The 19,876-nt window shown below is 49.6% G+C and overlaps 1 protein-coding gene across 1 annotated transcript in view; it reads left to right on the plus strand.

Annotated features, from left to right (window-relative positions):
* Heg1 (heart development protein with EGF like domains 1) overlaps positions 1-19,876 on the plus strand; it is a 79,812-nt gene that overhangs the window by 36,711 nt on the left and 23,225 nt on the right. Inside the window, exons 7-14 of the mRNA XM_055625229.1 lie at positions 335-559; positions 1,204-2,526; positions 5,090-5,206; positions 6,130-6,249; positions 9,985-10,088; positions 12,613-12,671; positions 12,918-13,078; positions 16,654-16,788. Coding sequence (XP_055481204.1) covers positions 335-559; positions 1,204-2,526; positions 5,090-5,206; positions 6,130-6,249; positions 9,985-10,088; positions 12,613-12,671; positions 12,918-13,078; positions 16,654-16,788 — 2,244 coding nt within the window. The remainder of the gene's footprint in view (positions 1-334; positions 560-1,203; positions 2,527-5,089; positions 5,207-6,129; positions 6,250-9,984; positions 10,089-12,612; positions 12,672-12,917; positions 13,079-16,653; positions 16,789-19,876) is intronic.

Below are 19,876 nucleotides of genomic sequence, written 5' to 3' on the forward strand. Positions count from 1 at the left end.
ACCACTCTCTGTGTTATTTTTTTTTTTTTAACCCATGATGACTGACACTCCAGAGGCCCCGCCCTTAACTCACCACCAACTCCTCTGATACAACTCCAACTGTTACATATTTATCACCAAGCAGAAATCCAGTATTCTGGGTCCTTCGGCTGGAGTAACAATCCTTACTGTGAATTCAGGACACCTGAGCAGAGGTGTCAACTCTCCGGTCACAGGTAAAGAGCCTCAGAGAAGCCTCTGGGCTTGCACCTGAGGCTAACGGTCCTGTCCCTGCAGTCAGTCACCTGCCTTCTCTCTCTCTCTCTCTCTCTCTCTCTCTCTCTCTCTCTCTCAGCTCCGGAAGACAGTGCGTTGCTGCGTGACAGCTGGGACCTGGTGGAGAGTACTTCCGGAGGGCGCTCCCCGCACGTGCACACGTCCGCGATGCTCCCCCGAAGCGGGGAGCGTACCCTGCGGTCCCTCAGCTTCTCGAACGCGGCGACCCACCCGGCGCGCCCCACCCCGCATGAGAGCGTGACGGAACATGCAGGCCTGCTGTCTAGGGCACCTACCCTCGAAGGTGTGTCTCCCCACCGTCGCCTTCCCCGTTCGTAGATTGACTCTCAGTCCTGGGATGGTCAAGTTGACTGGCCACCCAAAGAGTAGCTCACAAGCTCGTTGGGGAAAGAACTTTCTGGAAGCATCCCCACTTCACCCCCACCCCCACCCTCAGCCCTTCGTGCTTGCTTGAGGTACATGGGGTGATATCTGCCTGAGGGGTTTAAAATTAAGGAGAACAGTAGCTGTGGTGAAGGCCATCTCCCAGGAAGAAACAACCTCATTAAATGGAGTGGGTAGTTGGGAGTGTCTTCATTTTTCCATTTGACAATGGCAATTACTGTTTGGGATCTGGGGAGCTTTTCAGCAGCAGATTGCCTTTATTAAAGGGGGGCGTGAGGAGGGCCATTGGGAACATATCCTATTTTTAGACACCTGGTCCTCACCTCTCCACTATTTGCCATTTCTGCCACCATCACTACTCCTCACAGGAGGTGTGGACTCCGAGCCGACCCTGGCTGTTTCAGCCCTCCGCTGTTGTCTTCACTGAGAGGGCTGGCCACGAGAAATTGCCTCTCAAAGAGGATAAGGCACAGAGGGTATTTTCCAGTGCTTGTTTGGGAGTCTGTGTTTGCTTGCCCCAACTTTGCCTTTTCTCTTTCGTAGTCACTGGACTCAGCTACAGTCAGGAGCGTGGCTCAGACGCTGAGCAGAGGACTTCCGGCGACCACACGGACCACGCCTATGTTTCACCTACCTTCACCAAGGGAGAAAGGGCGTTACTGTCCATCACGGATAACTCTTCCTCCTCAGAGGCCAGCGAGAGCTCAACCTCTTCCGTCAGGATCTCAGACTCTCCACACTTAGACTCCTCCCCTTCTCAGGCTCAGGCTGAAAGAACGAACGTGCCGTCCTCCTACGATGGCGACCCTGCTCTGTCTTCCACCGAGCCGCTGGTCCTGCAGACATCTGGCCTTCCATCCTACACATTCACCGTTCGCATGCCAAACACACTGGTTCTTGATGCCAGTACCAACCCTGCTGAGGACCCGTCTGATTCAGGGACCCCTTCACCTCTACCCTCACTGTCACAGCCCCACCTGTTCTCACCAACCTCACCATCAGCTGGGTCCCCCACCCAGCAGCTGAAGTCTACCTCTGCCCTGACTACGCCTTTGCCACCCTCACCGTCGCCATTACCCATCTCCTTGACGGTGTCGGCTCTTGTCCCACCCTCTGCCTCACAGACCACCTTCCCACTTCCATCCTCTGCCCTTGCCCCTCACAGGGCCAGGGAGCCACGGGTGACTTCAGTGCAGATGTCAACAGTGGCGCCGGCCATCACGCTGTTCCCCATTAACCAAACAGCGGACCCTAAGAACCAGGGCACCCCACAGCAAGAGGAAACCACCACAGAGGCAAAGTCCCCAAGCATGGTGGCTCTGCCCACAGACTCTACCAAAGCAGTAACAGCGAGCCTCCCTCCAGGAACCCCGTGGTCCCCAGCCTTAATGGGGCTCTCCACAGAGCCAGCCACGAGCACCAGCTTAGTCCAGACATCTCCAGCTTCGACAGCTGGCATGCCTCAGACTACCCAGCCTCCTGTCACCAGTCCCAGGACCCTGTCAAGTACGGAAGCTTTTACCCCAGGCTCCGGCGCTGTCCACACTACTCCAGAGAAACAGCTCTTGCCCACCAATCCTGAAATTCTAGGTTCAACGGAAGGGGCCATCACCACAGAACAGAGCCAAGTGCCTGTGGCTCGAACCACTCACTCAGTCCTTCTGACCACCACAGCCATCTCAGCAGAGGAAGTGACCACAAGGCTTGACCATGCAGAGGAGTCCAGCCCAGTGTCACATTCTCTCAGAACGTCTTCACCTCAAACCACAGATGGCTCTACGGCTGCAGTGTTGACTTCCACATATACCACCTTTGCTGCCCAGAGCACCCCACCGTCACCGACAGCATTGTCGCCTCCAACCTCAGGTGAAGCGCGTCTTAAAAAACACACGCCTTGACCATCAGGCCCTGTCCGGCACTAGAGCTGCAAGGGGCTTGGGGGTTTGTGTGAATGTGCAGACATGGCTAGTGTTTGAGACAGTGTCTTGCTTTATGAACTAGAATGAATCCCTTGAAATACAAAGCATGAAATATGGGCAATAGAGGCCTAATATTTTCCTAATAACCCCTTAGATTATATGATTCTTTCTGAAGAGGACAGAGGACATGCATAGTAGAAATGCCGTGAAATTGTCTAAGCTCTTCAAGCATGCCTGTAACTTATCTGAGGGCGTGGGTTTGGACAGTGGAGAAACTGAAAGAGCGACTTTTGCTAGGCTAGGATATAGAATGGCAGTAGAATTCTTGCCTACCATACTCGGCCTCCCGAAAGCCCTCTAGCACCACCAAAGACAAAAAAGCTCTAGGGTGATCTGTTAGATGTAGGGGTGAGTTGAATGCCTGTCCTCTAGAAGAGAGTCAGTCAGCTCAGGGCCTTCTGGGGGTCAAAGGCTTCTGTCCGTCGAGTGAGGCTCAGAGTTCTCTCTCTCTCCCTGATTGCTAGTTGGCAGCCATAGAACACGTAAACAAAAGGAAGTCCAACAGACCTGTTCACAGTGACTGCGTGACCAGAGCTGCTTTGCCTGGTACATAAGGTTGTCTGGACAGCATGTGGAAGGTGCTGGGGTAAGGAAAAGAGAGCCAACACAGGGCAGAGGAAGACAGAAGCAGGATACAGGAGGGTGTGGAGTTAGAGGTTCACTTGTCGTCGATGCAGAACTGCTGTTGGAGAAGGCAAGACTGGCAGCTTAAGTTGTCCAGGGGAAGGAGAGAGACGTCGAGTGGTGGCAGAGAGCTCAGTCAGTGGTACCGTTTCAGTCAGTCAGTGAAGACGAACCTGGTGGGCGGGGTCATGAGCCATCCCCACTGCCAGGCTACAGCAACCCTTTCTCCACCATCTAAGTATGTCTAAGAAGTAAAAGATAACTGCTGCTCCAGAAAAAAAATCACTTCCACTGGCCATTTCATTCAGTTGCCAGGTTCACCAGCCTCCCTTAGAGCAAGTGTTAGGTGAGTGTTTGCAGCGCAGTCACTAAAAGCTATAGAATTAGATAACGGGCACGGGGTTTAATGAAATAGGTGCTCCGCTCATGTAGGAAGCTAGGTAGTAACATTTAAAGCATGGGGTCGGAGAGATGGCTCGGTGTTTGCTTAGAGTACATCCTGTTCTCGTAGTGGTCCTTGAGTTTGGGTCCCAGCACCCACATGGAGCAACTCATAACTATTTGTAACTCCAACTTCAGGGGATGCAGCACCTCCATAAACAGTGTGCCCATGTGCTCTTTTTTACCCTCCCCCCCCACATACACATAATTTCAAAATAATGAATCTCAGCCACGGCCGCGAAGAATAAGGTTGCCATGTCTAGAGCAGCCCGTTTGTTTCAGGCTATTTTGAGGTTCCCTTTCCCTTGTTCCTGAGTGATTTCCTCCCTGCAAATGATAATGTGGTTTTGTAGGTTTTGGCTTTTCAAAACCCCTTATGAAACAAGTATTTCCTAACTGGAGTGTGACCCTTCTAATCACAGAGAGCAAATGTGGGCATCGTGGGGCAGGGAATGAATAAGATTCCAAGGTGACATTAAAGTTGAGCCACAGGGGCCCTCGTGAATTCGTATGGGGCCTGTCTTTGTATATGGAGAGAAGGAGCTGCACACGTGATCCCTGTAATCCTAGCGCTTGGGAAGTGAAGACAGGAGAATCAGAAGTTCGCTGTCATTCCAGGCTACCTAGGAGTTTGAGACCAGGCTGAACTCCATCATGAGAAGGCGTGGCAGCGTTTAACTGATAATTTTCTAGATGGCACACAGTCTGTGGAGGCCCGATTAAATTTCAGGACATTTGGAAGCTGAACGTGGTATCGCGTGTGTGTATAATACCAGCGCTTGGGAGGTAGAGTTAAGTGGATCAGGGGTTCAAGGCCATCCTGAACTATGTAGTTAACTGGAGGCCAGCCTGGGCTTCATGAGGCCCATCTCAAAATAAAACAGAACAGAGAAAGCATAAGCAACTGCAAGTAAGCTTATGTGTTTCGAGGTTTTCAGATAAAGCTTTCTATAGCTTTGACAACGTCCGAGAGAAAAAAGTAAGCCATGCATTTGTGTACATTTGTGAATCTCGGAGCAGACAGGAGAAATTGGACCACGGATTCTTTCCACCCAAGCGTGTTTCAAGGTGGCATTTACTGAGTCTAGTAGACTTTTCCAAGTATCGCAGAGGTGGTCTCATTATCAGTCCTGAGCCGCGTGGCCTGCAAGGAGCATTTAACATGCACGCTTGCATCCAGGGAGCCACGATCTGACACTTGAACACGAACGCAAACTCGTACCGGCAGCGTCCAGTCTCATCGCCTCTGTCTTCGCACCTCTTGGGACCCTGTTCTGTTTGAGTGGTGTGATTTTCCTCAGCGCGAGTAGACAGACCTAAGCGAGGAGGAGATGTTTGGCGGAGCTGCCCTGACGTTGTCCCTGTTGTCCCTGTGATGTGCTTAGTCAACAGCTGTACCGTGAATCCTTGTCTTCATGGTGGCGAATGCGTCGTGGACCTCACCGGTCATGGGTATCGATGTATGTGCCCGCCCGCCTGGCAAGGGGACAACTGCAGTGTGGGTAAGAGAGGCAGAATAGTTTCCTGTGGTGTTACCTTGGGCTAGTGGGCTATTCAAGCTTGGGTACCGTAACCCATAGCGGGCAGTTCGTGACGGCCTATAATTTTAGCTCCAAAGGAACTGGATACCTCCAGCCTCTGCAGGCTCCCGCACTGAAGTGTACACATACATACACATAATTTAAAATGATCGTCCTTTTTTTAAAGAGCCTTTTTCTTCTAGAGTGCACAGGGGTAAGGTTTTTAGTTTAACCGTCTTCTTGCTTGAGTGTTGCATGCCTAGGTGTTGTCTGTATGATAATATGAAGGATCACAGCATGACACAGTCGAGCTCCTGGCCTGAGTCTCCCCCGCTGATTCTCTGCACCCTTGCAACACTGGCCCAGCCACAGCTCCCTAAAGACACCTACACTCCCGCGCCCCGGGAGTTTACTCTGCTGGTCCCTCAGCTCAGCATCATACCCTGCTCCCAAAACGATCTGCTTGTTGACGTTCCTTTTGTCATCTTTATTATTTAAATGTAATCGAAAACAGCCTTTAATTCTCCCCTGTATCAAAAATCTGCTGCTTCTGCTGAACATGTCCTTAATCCCAGCACCCTGGGGAGCCAGAGTTCAAGACCAGCCTGGTCTACAGGGTGAGTTCCGGGCCAGGTGAAAGGAGGAGACGCTTTCTCAAAACAACAACACCCAAACAGAACTAGATCTATGCATCTCTTTGAACATCCAAATCCCGCCTTGTGTTCTGGTTAATTCTTTATGTGGCTGCCCTGCCCTGACACATGGGCGGCGTCCCCTGGAGGACGAGGCTGGTTTCCCCGTCCTTCTCTTGTATCACGCTCCACAGGGTGCCGCTCAGTGTGTACGCACCAGCACCACGATCCTTTGCTGCCCCGTGGACGTGCTCTCGTTTTCCTCCCCTGCAGACGTGAACGAATGCCTGTCGAGCCCCTGCCCTCCCCTAGCCACGTGCAACAACACTCAGGGATCCTTCACCTGCAGATGTCCAGTCGGCTATCAGCTGGAGAAAGGAATATGCAATCTGGGTAAGAGAGCTAAGTCTGCCTCGGGATTTATGGGCTGTTTCCCTCCTAAGCAAAGCCGGCATTTTTTCCAAGCTAAAAAGCTCAGGAATCTTGAGGGAAGGAAACACCTTGCCTGTTATCCCAACACTTGGAGATGCAGTGTTTTTCTTCACAATCTGTGGATGCACATTACATTTTTACACGCTGAATTCCAGACATATCTATAAGAGTATCCCTGTGTTACCGAGAAGCACAAATGTCTTCATGCCCATAATATGCTCATTTGTGCATAATGTTATTTGCCTAACCATTCTGCCCTGCAGTTAAGAAAAAGAAATCAAAAAGATATTCTGACTACCAAATAGGGTTGTTTGGTTGGTTCGTTAGTTGGGCTTTTTTTTTTTTCGAGTGAGAAAAGAATAAAATTCTGATTTCCCTCGGTGTGCATACATTCTTCTTGTTTTTAAGAGAGGTCCTCAAGTTGTTAGCCACAGACAGATACATTTTGAGGAAGCTGCTGCCTGGAATCTGGCCACGACATTGGTCATACTTTGTTCCTCGTTGAACAGGTCCGTGAAGCTTGTTGATTTTACATTGACCCTTTATCTCACAGGTTAAAAAGCAGAGAAAGGCAGCAAGGCATTTCTACTAAGGCCCTGAGATGTTCAATGGCCAAGCGTGGGTCACGGCCTGAAAGAGGCCTGATTTCCAGCCCACAGTTCTTTCTATTACACAACAGTGTATTTAGTGTAAGAGGGTTCTTGCAGGCAGGACATGACCCTGTTAGGTTGCTGAACTTAACCCCTTGCTTGCTGGAGAAATACAGTTTCAAAGCTGCAGCTGTCAGGTAAAATAATTCGCCTTTGAATCAGCTTCAGTTGCCCAACATGTGGCCTCATACACAATTGATCGGTCCATATTTTGGGGAGAATGGATGTCATTGTCATCTGCAGTGCCATCTGTGCGAACCCCTATTATCCATAGTTGGAAGGGGCTTCTTGAGGCTGACCCTCTTTTAAAATAAGAATTTTGGAATGCTAGAACTGAGCATTATTTTTTAAAAAAAAGAAAAATCTACATATGTAGACCTAAGTCGGAAACAAGAAATCTTCTAACTCTAATAAGTGATACGCATCTGGCTGACCCGTTTCATGTAGCCACAACCTGCAGGGAACTAGCTGAGAGCGAGCAGTTGAACAGTGAAGGGGCTGTTCTGTCGTTGCGGTTTGTATTTTGAAGCCGGTGGAAAGGCCCCTTGCCAGGTTTCAAGTGCCTGGCTTTAGGCACTCAGCCAACCACCTGCAGCGCCTCGGTCTCCTCATCTGTGAAATCAGATTACAGTGTGCTCCGCTTCTCACTCAGGGTCTTGGGAAGGTCGTATAAAATGACCTCTCTGTTTGAGCAAGCTCTGAGTGTGGTCAAGAGCCCTCCAGATGGGAGGCAGCGCTCGCCAGACTGGATGCTAGGAAAACAAACCACCCTCAACACGGAGCAGTTGGGACAGGTCAATAGTGAAATCAGCAGCTAAACTGAGATAAAGATCAGTCTTGGGGCCAATTAGGTGACTCAGCAGGTAAAGGCGCTTCAGGCCGTCTGACCACCTGAATTTGATGCTTGGGACCCACGCAATAGAAAGAGGAAACCAGTTCCCACGAGCTGTTGTCTGAATTTCGCATGGGGAGCTTGGCCCAAGAACACACACGTGCAGACGCACACATGTGCAAAGCCCACACAAAGCAAAGAAATGTAATTCTTTTTTAAAAAATACCTGCCTTAAAGGTAAATGGTGTAGCTGCAGCCACAGAAGTTGTCTTGGATGTGCTAACTGTATTAGAAACACAGACACATCCGTGTCTTTCCGTGATGTCAGATTTTATTGACATCACGGAAAGACAGTAAGTTCACGAGCTACTTCGATTTCATTTGCTATCATTTATCCTGATTTCCCTTGATAGCTGGTCACTGGCAAACACGGGTTCTTTTATTCCACATTTAATTTCTGATAGTAACTCAGATCATATGTTAGACCTGGCTGTGTGTGTGTGTGAGACAGTGGCTGCCAAAGGGTTAAAGAGGCCACAGAGAAGTTCAAGAAGGTTAAAGAGACAGAGCTGACACGTGAGAAGAGGACCACTTTAGCGGTCAGATGGGTTGGAGAGGTGCGAAGGAGCACCCTGAGCCGCTATGGGGCTACAGGCTCGAGCTGGGACCATGATGGCGAGAGAAGCTATGGAGGAGCAGACTGGGGAGGCGAAGCACAGGCCGCACGGTGAGGCCTTATGCAAAACTGGGTCCAGGTGGACAAAGGGATGGAGGAGGCCATGTCAGCGGTGGAGAGCGAAGCCCTGCAGTTACACAGACCCTGCTGTAAGAGTGTCGGGCGTCTTCCTCTTTGTGGGGTGCAGGAGCAGATGTCGCACCCTGCCTTGGTGTTTCTTGGTGTAAGCTCTTAGAGCCTCCCTCTCCAATGAGAATTTTAGTAAGCCCCTGTACTCACACAGACACAATCTAATTTGATACCTTCTTGCAAGGAGATATTTATCAGTCTGTGCCCCATGGGTGGTATTGGACAGGAAGGAATGTCTCTGTCCTCAATGTGAAATAGAGCCAAATGGTGCTCGTAAAATGGAGTCACCCAGGGCAAAGCATAGGCTGAAAGTTGCTGTTTTTACAATAAGCAGTAACTTAAAGCTGGCACAGGCTCATGTCTACAGAGATACAAATCCTTTCCAGGAAAGAGACAGGGTTCGGGGAGAGGATGGACAATATTACTCATGCTAAAAACCAAAGGCACATTCAGAAAAACGACTGTGTGCCTAGCCCTTTAACTGCACATTTCTGTGTGCAGAGTCTGGATTTGAACCCAGGCCTGTGAGAAGTGAGGCGACCGGGTCAGGTGACTTGTATACAGAGTATCCCACAGGTAGCCCAGATGGGAGCAGAGCAGTTCAGTTGGGCTAGCGTTTCCTTTTCAAGTCATTTGGCTTCATTGTCTGTAAACACCGGAGAAACATGCAAATTAGAGCATGCTGAAATGCTTTCGCTTGGCCGAGAGTGTTTTCAAAGAGCTGCCTGCTGTTCAGAAAGAGTCCAGAGCAGCTGGCGTCACTGAACTGTGGAACAAGCAAAGGATGTTAAATAAGGACCAGGGACTTCAGACAGTTAACTCTAAGATGTTAGATGTTTTCCCTGGCTCGCTTGACGGCCTTCCCCTTAACTCAGCATGTAAGCTTTCATGATAGAAAAGCCTCACTGGCCTCCACATCTTATTTTCTGTCTGTTCAGGGGAAAGAGATGAATTTAATATAATGAATGGGAAGAGGCAGCTCTAAAATATGGACTATACTAAGTTTTGGTTGTCTGCCCATTTTCAAATCCCAGTCCAGAACATCAGGCCCAGTCAGCACAAACTGGTGTTTCCTAAAATTTTATTTTGAGTGAAGTGGGGCCTTAAAATTAGGGGTGCTTTCACTTTCTGGACCTAGCAGCGTTTCTAGCATGGATTGTTTTCATTTTGTGGCTGATGACCTTTTGTGGCTCCTAGTACCTCGGAGTCTAAACCTAATACAAATGTTTGTCCTGCTCCTCTGTTACTCCTTAGTCACCTTTTAGAAGCATAAGTAGAGTCTTTACCCTCAAGAAGACACACACAGATTGTCCTGTGGGAGAATAAAGCTGGCCACTACAGAGGTTTAGGAACACATAGCTTTCCGTGGTCTCTGTTGTGTGGCTTAATGGCAACATTTTCCTCTTCAGTTAGAACCTTCGTAACTGAGCTGAAGTTAAAGAAGACCTTTCTCAATGCCACTGTGGAAGGCCATTCCAACGTCCATGAGGTGGAAAACGAGATGGCTCAAACAGTAAGTTCCCCGAAAGGACCCTTCACTCGAATCCTTTGTCTTCTAGACTAGATCTCATTCAGAACTGGACACCACTCAGGGCCGTCTGCATCGCCCAGACTCGCTATTGTGTTTAGAGGGAAAGTTCAAGGTGAAATAAGTGTCTTGGAAGTAGAAGAAAGGTATTGGGATCTGGTGGTGTCCGGGAAGAATGCTGCTTCAGGTTCGTCTTCATGTGCAGTCCCTACCTGCTAGGCTTTTTCATGTGCAAACACAGAGTCGACAGGCGTGGTGATGGCCTGCACCAGGGCAGGCTGCAGATGAAGAGGAAAGATGCAGAGAGCCTTGTGTTCCATCTGCTGTTGACACCTGATGTGACCCTCTCCTTGTTTTCCTTGGAGCTTGGAGGAAGGCCACTGTCTCCTCAAAGAACGCCAGTGGCCTGATAACTCATTCCTGTTAGCTGGGCTTGGGAGCTCCTAATGTAAATTATCTGGGGGCCTTGCCATGCTGCTGTGCCCCTCTTTGCTTTTCTATCAGGAAAGAGAGAAGGAGAAAAGGAAATGAGAATGAAACCCACACAATACATTTTGTCCTCAGCTGCCGCCCAAGACAAAGATTTGGTGTTTGGGAACTGAAATTTGCCATTATACTAAATTAGAGATGAAATTAAATTAGATTTGCCATTACATTGAATTAAAGTTCCTACATTAGCCAGGAATTAAGTGTTCTTTTAGGACTGTGGGCTTTATTTGTATTTTAATTGCATTTCTGTCTGTTGAGCGTTTAATCTGTGACAGGGACTGTACCAGATGTTCAGTCCTGTAAGAGGGTAGGTGACACACTGGAGAACTGGGACTCTTGGAAGCCGATGGCGTTGTCTGAGTCCGAGAGAAGTGGAAACGGAGTTGAAGCAGTCCACTAACTAACTGAAAGTCTGGGGTCTCTAAGGGCACTCTACATTTCACTTTCACTTCACTAAGAGGACCCACAGAACTTCTTGGAGGCCATTAGCTTCACAGATACGGTTCTTTGCGCTGAAAGGTTTTAAGTTAAAATTAGCTAAGGGAAGGGCTGCATGAGACAGAGTCGGGAAGGGTGGGAGGAGAGGTCCCAAACGCAGAACTTTTAGTTGTTCTGTCCCTGTGGTGCTACTGATGTCCTTGGTTCCTCTTGGCGACAGTGTGTGACTTAACGGAGGACTGCCAACCGTGGGCTTTCCTGAGCCTCCGTGTCTGAAGCATTTTTTGGACTTCTGTCATAGAGACACGGTTGCCTACCCATTTGGCTGACTGCAGTCCCTCAACCCTCTAGAGGCTGAGCTGATGTTGTGTAACCCAGAGGTCCCTCTAGTGTCCACACTACTGATCATATGGTAGTGACAGGAGCTACGCCAGGTACCCGAGCACGGCCCGGGACTCCCAGCTCAACAAAATTGTTATTGTTAAGCAGGGCTCTTGAGTAATAGCTTAGAAACTGCCTTGCAAGGGTAGAGGCATGACCTCTCTAGCCAAAAGTAGATTCACTTCTCCCGCTGGTTATTCTGTAGATAGATATTTTCTTCTAACGTAGTGTAGGCTGTGAGGGCACTGTGCCAAATCGCAGTCCTTCATGTTACACTGGGCCATAACACACTTGACCCCAACTAACAGTGAAGAATTAAAGTGCCATCGGGGAAGCCACTGGCATGGGTTTTCCCAAGATGGGATTCTTGTCATACCTGGGTAAAAGGTCAATAATAAAGCAATAATAATCATTGCTACTCGAACTTAAAATAACGTGACGTTCAGACCCACAAACCACTTGGTAACATTACATGCTTGACTCCATCTTCCCGGTTAGAGGGCTCTGAGCCGCTGACTTTGCAGACAGGTGGGTCTGCCTGGGGACAAGGTACTCAGGCCCTCTGCTCCATAAAATCGCCTCCAGCCATGCTGTTAAGGAGGAGGCACACACGCTGTGTTCTGAGAGGCTTTCTGCTCTCTCTGGAGCACAAGGCAAACACGGCACACGAAGCTCTTAATTTGTTCCCAACAAAAGAGCTCTTGACCCTCGTCATGTAATTTCCCACAGAGAGTCTTTCTGAGGAAGACCTGTGGTTGAGTTAGGTCAACTCATTGCAGATGAGAAGGAGCCTGTGGGGCCCGTCAGACCTGAGGAGCTGAGCCTTTTCAGAGAGTTTGTTCCCTATGCAGAGTCCAAAAAAAAAAAAAAAAATGTTGCTTGGGTTTTGTGGGTTTGGTTTTTTTTTTTTGAAACCCTGGGCCTTCGAAGGGATCTTCTCCTTTGAAGATGTTTTGTTTCCAAGGGTGCTGCTCTGCACATTTCCCCACGTATCCCCTATCTGCCCTGCTGCCTTTGTTCTTGGGAAACAACAGAAAGATATTCAGGAGGGCTGGAGCTGGAGGGACACAAAAGCCACACTGCTTCGGGTAGAGCTGCCTGCTGATAACCTGATGGCTAGAGACTACCCATTTTATCCTGGAAATAGGAAACAGCTTCTTGACTCAAGGATTTTGTTTGACAGTCCTGTTCTTCATTTCAGTTAAACGTGTGTTTTTCAACACTGCCTGGTTACATCCGCTCTACAGTCCATGTGTCCAGGTAGGAAACAGGAGTTTCTTTTGCTTATGAACCTGTCTATGGAATGGGGGAGGGAGGTTGTTCTCCCGTGTGATCAAAATAAGGCCAATCTCTGTTTTACACTGGATAACTCAACGCCAGGGTCACTGTACCTTTGCGCTCGCCTGTTCTTCACCGGGAGAATGGCAGTAACATTTACTTTGCAAACTGCCCCGGGGCCCACGTGTCATTTTCGGTCAGTTAAAGCCTTGCTGACTTCGCCCACAGAGAGCCCAGTACAGCGGTCATCTCCCTGCAAACCACTTTTGCCCTGGCCTCCAATGTGACACTCTTTGACCTGGCTGACGGGATCCAGAAATATGTCAACTCCTGCAGGTCCTCTGCTGAAGTGTGCCAGCTCTTGGGGTCTCAGAGACGGATCTTCAGAGGTAAGGAGGGAGTCCTCTGGGAGAAGCCTGCCCTTGGCAGCCTTAACAATGGGAGGCGTTTGGGGCTCAGGCTCCTTCCCAGAGCCTGTTTTGAGAATGGATAAGCACAGGCCTTCACAACACTCAGAGACACACAATTTGGTCTGCACATGGGCCTTTAGAGTGTCTGCTCCTTGGCATCTGGCTCCTTCCGCTTCTTCTATACAGCACAGGGTGAAAGGGGCTGATGGCACCAAAAGATACAGCTCCTGTTTCCTGGGGAGACAGAAAGTGACATACAGAATGTGTAGACTTGTCAGTGGTCCAACAGCCTTCATATGGTGGTTGCTAAGTAGAAACAAAGACCCTAGAGACATTGGCCTGTCTCTTGTTTGTTTTCTATCATAAAAACATACAGCGATCAAAAGAGTGCAAGGCAGGATGCTCGCAGGAGTGCCGGAGTGATGAGGGGCTCCCGTCTTTGGTTGTCAGAGGCTCTTGCCCTTGTGTTGGGGTAAGGCCAAAGAGGAAGGTGATGAAGGACAAGTCTGGAAGGCACAGTTGCATCTTGTGGGGACGGTTTTACAGCTGGGAGAGGAAAACTTGCTGGAATCTGAAGCGCCTCTAGGCAAAGAGGGCTAGTCCCTCTTGGTGAATTATAAGTGATCAAAGTGGACTCCGGTTAGCTCTTTACACCACTGGGTGAGGGCTGGCAAAGGAAGGAGACCTCAGGCTAAGCCTCCCCATCTGGCATCCAGATGTTAGACATAAATTGAAGGAATCGGGTTTTGGTGCGGTATCCGCCGGATAGTCTAGGACATTCCCAGTGGGTCAGGATCCTGTAACTGCTGGTCCGGAGCTTTCCTCGCATGAGCGAGCGCACTGCAGAGCTTGGGGCTGGCACTTACCCTTCCACTTTGAGGCAGACTCTAAGGGGTTGGCTACTTAGCAACTGGGGGGGTTGAGAGGAGAGAAGAACCAAACATAGTAGAGTTGGAGGTTCTCGTTTCACAGTTCGATGTCCTGTTTTAGTTTCATGCTGGAAACTTGAAGGGTCTCTGGCTTTATGGTTTTGTTTCTCTTGCCAAGGACTCAAGGGTACCATGTTGTTTTTTTGTTTTGTTTTGTTTTTTCTCTCCCAGTGAGGTAGGTCCCCTTCAGTTTGCTAACCGTTTCTGGACTGCACTTTGTGTGGTCAGCACAGAGCCAGGGTACTTTTTCTGCTGCCAGCGCAGGCATCTGTGCTTTGCGGATCAAATTGGCTAGGTTTTATGGATTTGCCAGAGTGCCTGCTCACCCAGCTGCCTTGCTTGGACTGCCCCCGTGTGGTTTATAGGAAGACTCCCGTCACCGTGCAGCCTTCCAGGTGCTCCCTTCCAACCCCTTGAGCCTAAAGACAGCCATGCCTGTTAGCCCAAACTAGGCTTGTGTCCCGGTTTTTCCTCCAGACCTTCTCTGGGTTTTGCCAAGAGATCCAGTTCTGTCTCTTGGTAATTTTTCTGGCGCTAGAAAGGTAGCTAGACCAGCAGGTACCACACATCTGGGTTTCTGGCATATGGGCTGCTCTGGATATTGCCACGGGCAAAGAGGGTTTTCTTTCTCTCCTCAGTTCACAGCATGTCCACCTCTCCCCTATCAAAGCACGTCCGTTTTCGTGGTCTTCTGAGGGTTTAGTTAAGAGGCCACAGAAATCCCCCGTCAATTGCCTCAACCTTAGGCTCACGTGACTGCTCACTGTCTATTTTGACGGATGTTATGCCCAGGAAAGGCCATGGGAATGGTGACCACAGAAGACTCACACCACCAGCGATCGACCTAGCTGAAACTCTGCATGGTCCTGTTGGTGGCTTTTTTGGAAAAAATGTTCCTTGAGATGGCTGAGGAAAGCGGCTCCTCGTTTCAGGGACAAGATCTGTCCTCCCTATTCAACAGAAATCTCATGGTGGGCAGGAAATGGTTGCTTTGGCATGGCGATGAATATTTGCCAGCAGCCCAGATCAGTAGACAGGGTGGAAAGAAAACTGAACATTGGTCTCCAGAAAAATACCTCCCCAGGCAGGGCACTTCCCAGGCTGGGATAGCCTGGGAGACTCTTTGTCCTGAAGGTGTTCTCTGCTACGTCTGGTTGGCTGGCAAAGCCTTCAAAGGAGCCAGATGAGATGCCGTGGAGACTGGGTTCCTCCCTGGTGCCAGCTCTGCAGAGTTTGCCTGGTGAGATTTTTTTTTTTCCATTTAAAAAGTTCCCCCTTTAAATACAAACTTTTTACAACAAACAAAGGAACTCCGACTTAACACGTCAGCTGCCACTGATAAAGGCAGGAAATTCAGCGCCGAGAACTGAAGCCGTGTCCCGACTCGCCCCGCTGGGGGCAGGAGGTCTGCCGGCCTTGGTTCTCAGGACCCTGGAAAGGGGAGGATGCTGGGAATTCCGCGCAGCGTGGGCCGTCCAGCCTGGCGTCTGCTCCCCTCACCAGAACTTGCCTGGGCAGGGGTTAGTTTTGCAGTATTGGCCGGAACCATCTTAAGAGCTTGGGGTCCTTTCTTTGAGACAGAAGGGAGACCGATGCCCACTCTTCACTGCGCAATGCATTTATTTCCCACCTCGTTGCAGCCCTCTTCTCCCGCTGATTGCTATTCACCCCCACCAGCCTGTCTTAACAGCCTGGCACACATCTGTCTTAACTCTGCCTTGGACATGTGTAGATAATTGTTTCCATCAAGTTGGTCTCATGATTCCGTTCTTTCTGTGCACCCGTTTACATTCGCACCTTCGCCTGTCTTGGGTGGTGAAAAATGTTCCCCTCGTTGTGTTTGCTGTGTAAACCCTCCCACTGTGCCTGGCAGTAGATACTTTTTGACACTAATGAACTGATTCTTCATCAGCCATGAGGTGAATAAAGCGCCCCACCCCCATGAACATGGACACAGCCTCAGACTGGGCTTCTTCCTTGAAGCCTCTGTTCCTCCTGGTGATCCTCTCCTCATCCTACCCCATGCTCACCCACAGATTTCTGTGCTGAAGACCCAGTGCTGAGCAAACCCTCCCACCACTGTAGTGGGAAGACAGATAGACAGATAGCTTCCTGCCAGCCCTGGAGAATCAGATTACCGGTCAAACCTCGACCTGTAGTAAACCCCCAAAAGGCAGCAAAGCAAGCTGCCCTACCATAAGGAGTGATCCTGGGCCCCTCGGTCACAGAGCGTCCGGACACGCTTCCCCTTGAGACTGGTCTGGCCGGCACTGGTTGGTTTCCGTCCAAGCTCTCTGCCCCATAAGAAGATAGTCACCTTTTCTGGGTTTGTCCCAGCTCCCCTACCTGCCCTTGCATGCAGGCCTTTAACGTGAAGTACACCGAGGCTGCACTTGCAGGCCAGGCCTTTCCCTCTTCAGGTTGGTTTCTCCATAGGGAACACTTGTGAATATTTAGTGACCAGAGAGTGCTCGGCAGAGGCTGGACAGGGCCTGTGAGAGGAATGTGGCTCTGAGGAGACTCTGGGAAACTCTCTCCCGAGCCACTTGAAAGAACAAGTTCACGCGTTGTCAGGTGGGAAGGGGAGGTTTGGTTCGGTCTCACTGTCTTGTTTTCACATCCCAGCGGGCAGCCTGTGCAAGCGGAAGAGTCCAGAATGCGACAGGGAGACCTCCATCTGTACCGACCTGGATGGCGTCGCACTGTGCCAGTGCAAGTCCGGCTACTTTCAGTTCAACAAGATGGATCACTCCTGCCGAGGTAGCGACGGGGTCCCCTGCAGTTCTAGATGCCTTCCTGAGACAGGCAGGCGCGGGGCATGCCATGCCGGTGGGCTCTGCTCTGGGTGTGACGCTTCTACATTGGGGGTCACCAGTTCTTGCTATTTGGCCCACAGCAGGGATGAATACAGTGTTCCCTTGCGTGTATCTCCTGGCGTGTGCTGGTCTACCCAAAATCCCATCCACAGGGAAAGAAAGCGGAAGCTGTCACAGAGGTCCCCTTCCTCCCTCTTCCAGATAGAGGAAGCTAGAAGAAATGTTTTTATCCCCAGAGATTTGTCTGATGCCTGCTAATCATTCAAGGTGGAAATATAGGCACAGAGCTGGGCCTGGCGCTTTCAGGGGCCACTGTGGCTCGGTAGCCAGTGTTCTCACTGATGCCCAGGACACAGGTGTCAGAGCCACGTTCTGCCTCACCAATCAGGTGTCATCTTGAGCAGATGACTTCGTTTCTCTGAGCCTTGGCTCCTCTCCTTTGAAACGTGTGTGGTGACACTCGCTAGATACCCCGAGAATGACAGAAAGCCTTGTCTTGAGCCGTGCTTTGTAACCCATGGGCACTTGGTCTCGTATTTATCTAGGTTGTCGATAGTTTGACGAGTTACCCTTTTAAAAATTGCTTGGTATGATGGAGAGTAGAAACCGAATCCTGCCCGCTTTCTAGAAGAAGCTGGAGTTCGCTCCATTTGGGACCAGGACCGCCCTCCGTGAGTGTGGTCCAGAAAGTTTGCCCTAAAATTAATCCTATTCAGATCCAGAGTCCTGTGTTCCCTGGCTTCAAGGACTCCTCCAGTCTGTGGTGATCAGGAAGGCCAGCAGTGTGCAGGCTACTTTTTCACAGAGCGCTGTCTCCAGTTACAACGTGGATGGCACAGATTTCCTCCTCAGTCAGCCTCTTTCTGGTGACAGATGTACTGGGATCCAAATGAAAAAAAAAAATCACATACAAGGGCAAGGTGGCGTGCCACTTCAGTCAGGACTTTTCGCTTAGAGGACTCATTTCACCAAAAGTATATAAATATATATTTGAGGGTAGCACTTTCATCTTGAACCTTAGCCCCTCTGATGGTGTTAGGTTTAGATAGGGATATTTCTTTGAGATTTATTTATGTATTATGTATATAATATTTTGCTTGCATGTGTGCCTGGAGGCCAGAAGAGAGCACCAGATCTCATTATAGATGGTTGTGAGCCACCATGTGGTTGCTGGACATTGAACTCGGCACCTCTGGGAGAGCGGACAGTGCTCTTAACCTCTGAGCCATCTCTCTAGCCCAGAAAGGAAATTCTTTAGAAGCGGGCATTGTCACCAATGGGATGTCAGACTCTTTGTTTGTCCTCAAGAAATAATGGGCCTAGTTCCTTCTCACCTGCTTTCCCACCCTTCTTAGAAACGGGGGCTCAAGCTTAGCTGCATGTGGGAAGGAGAAGGCACTGAAGTCCTGAGTGTTGTGTTGTGTTGTGCTGTGTGCTATGTGCCTGTGAGACAGATGAGCAGGGCAGTGGGCGGCTGGAGAAGCTGGCCTCAAGAACAGTATTTCAAGGTTGGCCCTGCCTATCACACTCGCTCCTGACTGGCTTGGGCCACTTTTTTCTACTTCCAAGTCAGCAATGCCCTAACCTGTGTTTTACAGGCAAGCATTAGTCATAGGACGGCCAGAGGTTGCCTTGGGGAAGCCTCTATGACAGCAGCTGTCAACCTTCCTGAGGCTGCGACACTTTAATGCAGTTCCTCATGGTGTGGTGACCCCAGCCATAAAGTGTTTCTGTTGCTTCTTCATAACTGTGATTTTGCTACTGTTTTGGATCATAACGTAAGTGTCTTTTTTCTGATGGTCTTAGCTGACCTCTGTGAGAGGGTCATTTGATTCCCAAGGGGTCGTGACTCATAGGTTGGGAACCACTCCTTTATAAGAAGGACCTCTTCTTTGATTTTATATGTAGCTTTGCAAGTATGGCAGAGACAATATAGTGATACCTTGTGTGAGACAGTTAGAGGCATGTGTGTATACCATATTAAAAAAAAAAAAACTTAGTTTGAATTGCAGAAATTTTGAAAACAAAACACTGCATGTCTCACTCCTCTCTTTACGCAGAGATTTGGTCAACTTTGAGATGACCTGAGGAGAAAGGTGAGAAATGGTCCCACTTTGTAGCCCGAGCTCACCTGGAGTTTAGTATATTAGCCTAGCCTCAAGCTCATGCTCCTCCTGTCTCAGCTTCCCAAAGGATGGCAGGCCTAGGTCACCATGGTGCCTTTCAGGTTGCCATCAGCCTTCTGTTTATCAGGTAATGACCGAGAGCAGCAGGAGAGACACTGGCTGGCCTTGGGGCTTGTTCCCGAGGCCCCACGAGGCCCTTTCTCAGCAGTGGTCATGGCCATCAGGCCTCTAATGAACAGATTCTAGAGGTTTGTGGACGCTAACCCTGTCAGATGGCTTAGCAGTGACACCTTCTGGCCATTCGTGCTGGCCAGACAGATCTAAAATTAAAGTACGTGTCCTTCCTGTATTTCTTAGCTCTCTTCCATCTAGCAACCTTTTTTGACTCTCTGACTAGACTGAGATTAGCACTGGTAATGGTTTTTTTTTTTGGGGGGGGGGACTGTTTTTTGTTTGTTTGTTTGTTTATTTGATTATTTGTTTGAGGCAGGGTTTCTCTGTATAGCCTTGGCATATAACTCACAGAGATGCACCTGCCTCTACTTCCCAGAGTGCTGGGGTTACAGGTGTGTGCCACCACACCCAGTGTGTTGTTTTTTTAAGATGGGGTTTTACACTGTGTGGCCCTGGTTGGCCTTGAAGAGAGATCTGCCTGCCTCTGCCCTCTTAGTGCTGGGATTAAAGGCATGTACCATCACACCTGTCAATCTTTCATTTTAATTTTATGTGTTTGTGTGTCTCTGTGTGGGCTACATGTGTGCAAATACCTTAAAAGTCCAGGAGAGGGCACCACATCCTTTCAAGTGGGAGTTGAGGTGGTTGGGAGCCAAATTCCTGTCTCCTGGCAGCAGTAAGTGCTCTCAATCACGGAGCCACCTCTGCAGCCCAGATTCTGAGCCTTCAGCT

This window comes from Psammomys obesus, unplaced genomic scaffold, assembly GCF_907164565.1.
Source record: "Psammomys obesus unplaced genomic scaffold, mPsaObe1.curated_primary_1811, whole genome shotgun sequence".
Classification (NCBI taxonomy): domain Eukaryota; kingdom Metazoa; phylum Chordata; class Mammalia; order Rodentia; family Muridae; genus Psammomys; species Psammomys obesus.